We start from the raw sequence: 1,696 nt of genomic DNA, 5'->3' as shown, positions 1-1,696 counted from the left end.
TATAAAATGCATAATGAATTATCTTAATCATATATCTACACAAAAGATCTCTGTACTTGTTACTTTAAATTGCATTATAAATTAATGATGCATCAATCTTGCTTTTGGTATAGTATATCCATCCGACGGATACACATAAATTGAATCAAGCAGAATTACTTGTGATCGACGAAGCAGCAGCAATTCCTTTACCATATGTCAAAGCTATGCTTGGACCTTATCTGATATTTCTTGCGTCGACTATAAATGGGTAAGGTGTTTCTTCTACAGAAAAAATTTTTTGATAATTAAGATATTCCATATTCACTTTGATCTTTTGGTAGATATGAAGGCACGGGCCGGTCTTTGTCGCTCAAACTGCTTCAGCAATTAAGGACACAGACTGTCGGTTCAAACAGTCACGGGAAGAATGAGGAACAAAATGAGAAGACTTTTATTGGGAGGCAATTGCACGAACTTACTCTTGACGAATCAATTCGTTATAAACCTGGCGATGCCGTGGAACAGTGGCTGTGCGATTTGCTTTGTTTGAACGCTACGATACAAGCACCTATTTTATCCGGATGTCCTCCCCCTGACATGTGTCAGTTGTATTACATAAACAGGTATTTTATATATATATATATAAAATCGTAAAATGTATCTCGCAATTACTTCCCATTTACAATTGAGAAAATTAACACACAGAGAGTGGAGCATTTGAAATTATTATCTAAGATTCTACTAAAAGAATATTTTTTAGGGATACATTGTTCTCCTACCACAAAGCCTCCGAATTGTTCTTACAGAGACTGGTTTCTCTGTATGTTGCATCACATTATAAAGTAAGCGCTGTTTTTCTTCAAGACGAAAACATTTTCATAAAATATCTTGTTAATATTTTACTGATCATTCATTTTTACCTATTTTAGAACACACCTAACGACTTGCAAATGATGTCTGACGCACCTGCGCATCATCTATTCTGTCTTTTAGGGCCTGTGGATACTAATAAAAAGACTTTACCGGAAATACTAGCTGTTCTTCAAGTGAGTACAGTAATAGTTCTTAGAATATACATATATTTGAGCATACTTTTAAACGAATACATTTCGAATTATTCACGAGTAGCTCTCATACTGTACTTATACAATTTATTACTGTACAAAAGTTAGATTTGCAATATATATTGTTACANGAACACACCTAACGACTTGCAAATGATGTCTGACGCACCTGCGCATCATCTATTTTGTCTTTTAGGGCCTGTGGATACTAATAAAAAGACTTTACCGGAAATACTAGTCGTTCTTCAAGTGAGTACAATAATAGTTCTTAGAATATACATATATCTGAGCATACTTTTAAACGAATACATTTCGAATTATTCACGAGTAGCTCACATACTGTACTTATACAATTTATTACTGTACAAAAATTTGATTTGCAATATATATTTACATTTCAGATTTGCTTAGAAGGTGAAGTCAGTAAAAGTAGCGTGAGTGAAGGTCTCTCGCGAGGTCGCAGAGCATCCGGCGATTTGATACCATGGACAATTGCGCAGCAATATCAAGATGAAGATTTCCCAGTATTAGCTGGTGCGCGCATTGTTCGTATTGCCACGCATCCAGATTATCACAGAGTATGTTTTTTTATTACATAGTATTTAACATACACATAAATATACGCCTAACATGAAAGTTACATCGCTCCG

The 1,696-nt window shown here is 34.8% G+C and overlaps 1 protein-coding gene across 1 annotated transcript; it reads left to right on the top strand.

The window, feature by feature from the left end:
* Nucleotides 1-28: 28 nt before the first annotated feature.
* LOC106751085 (N-acetyltransferase 10-like) lies at nucleotides 29-1,644 on the top strand (the record flags this gene model as incomplete). Its single annotated transcript, XM_014631862.1, has 5 exons — nucleotides 29-250; nucleotides 324-605; nucleotides 743-824; nucleotides 912-1,028; nucleotides 1,448-1,644. Coding segments are annotated over exons 1-5 (722 nt in total), but the record flags the coding sequence as incomplete, so codon positions are not given.
* Between the last annotated feature and the right edge of the window lie 52 nt (nucleotides 1,645-1,696).

The sequence above is a fragment of the Dinoponera quadriceps genome, unplaced genomic scaffold, assembly GCF_001313825.1.
Source record: "Dinoponera quadriceps isolate SergipeBrazil2010 unplaced genomic scaffold, ASM131382v1 scaffold8437, whole genome shotgun sequence".
NCBI lineage: Eukaryota > Metazoa > Arthropoda > Insecta > Hymenoptera > Formicidae > Dinoponera > Dinoponera quadriceps.
This window is presented reverse-complemented; position numbering and strand designations above follow the sequence as displayed.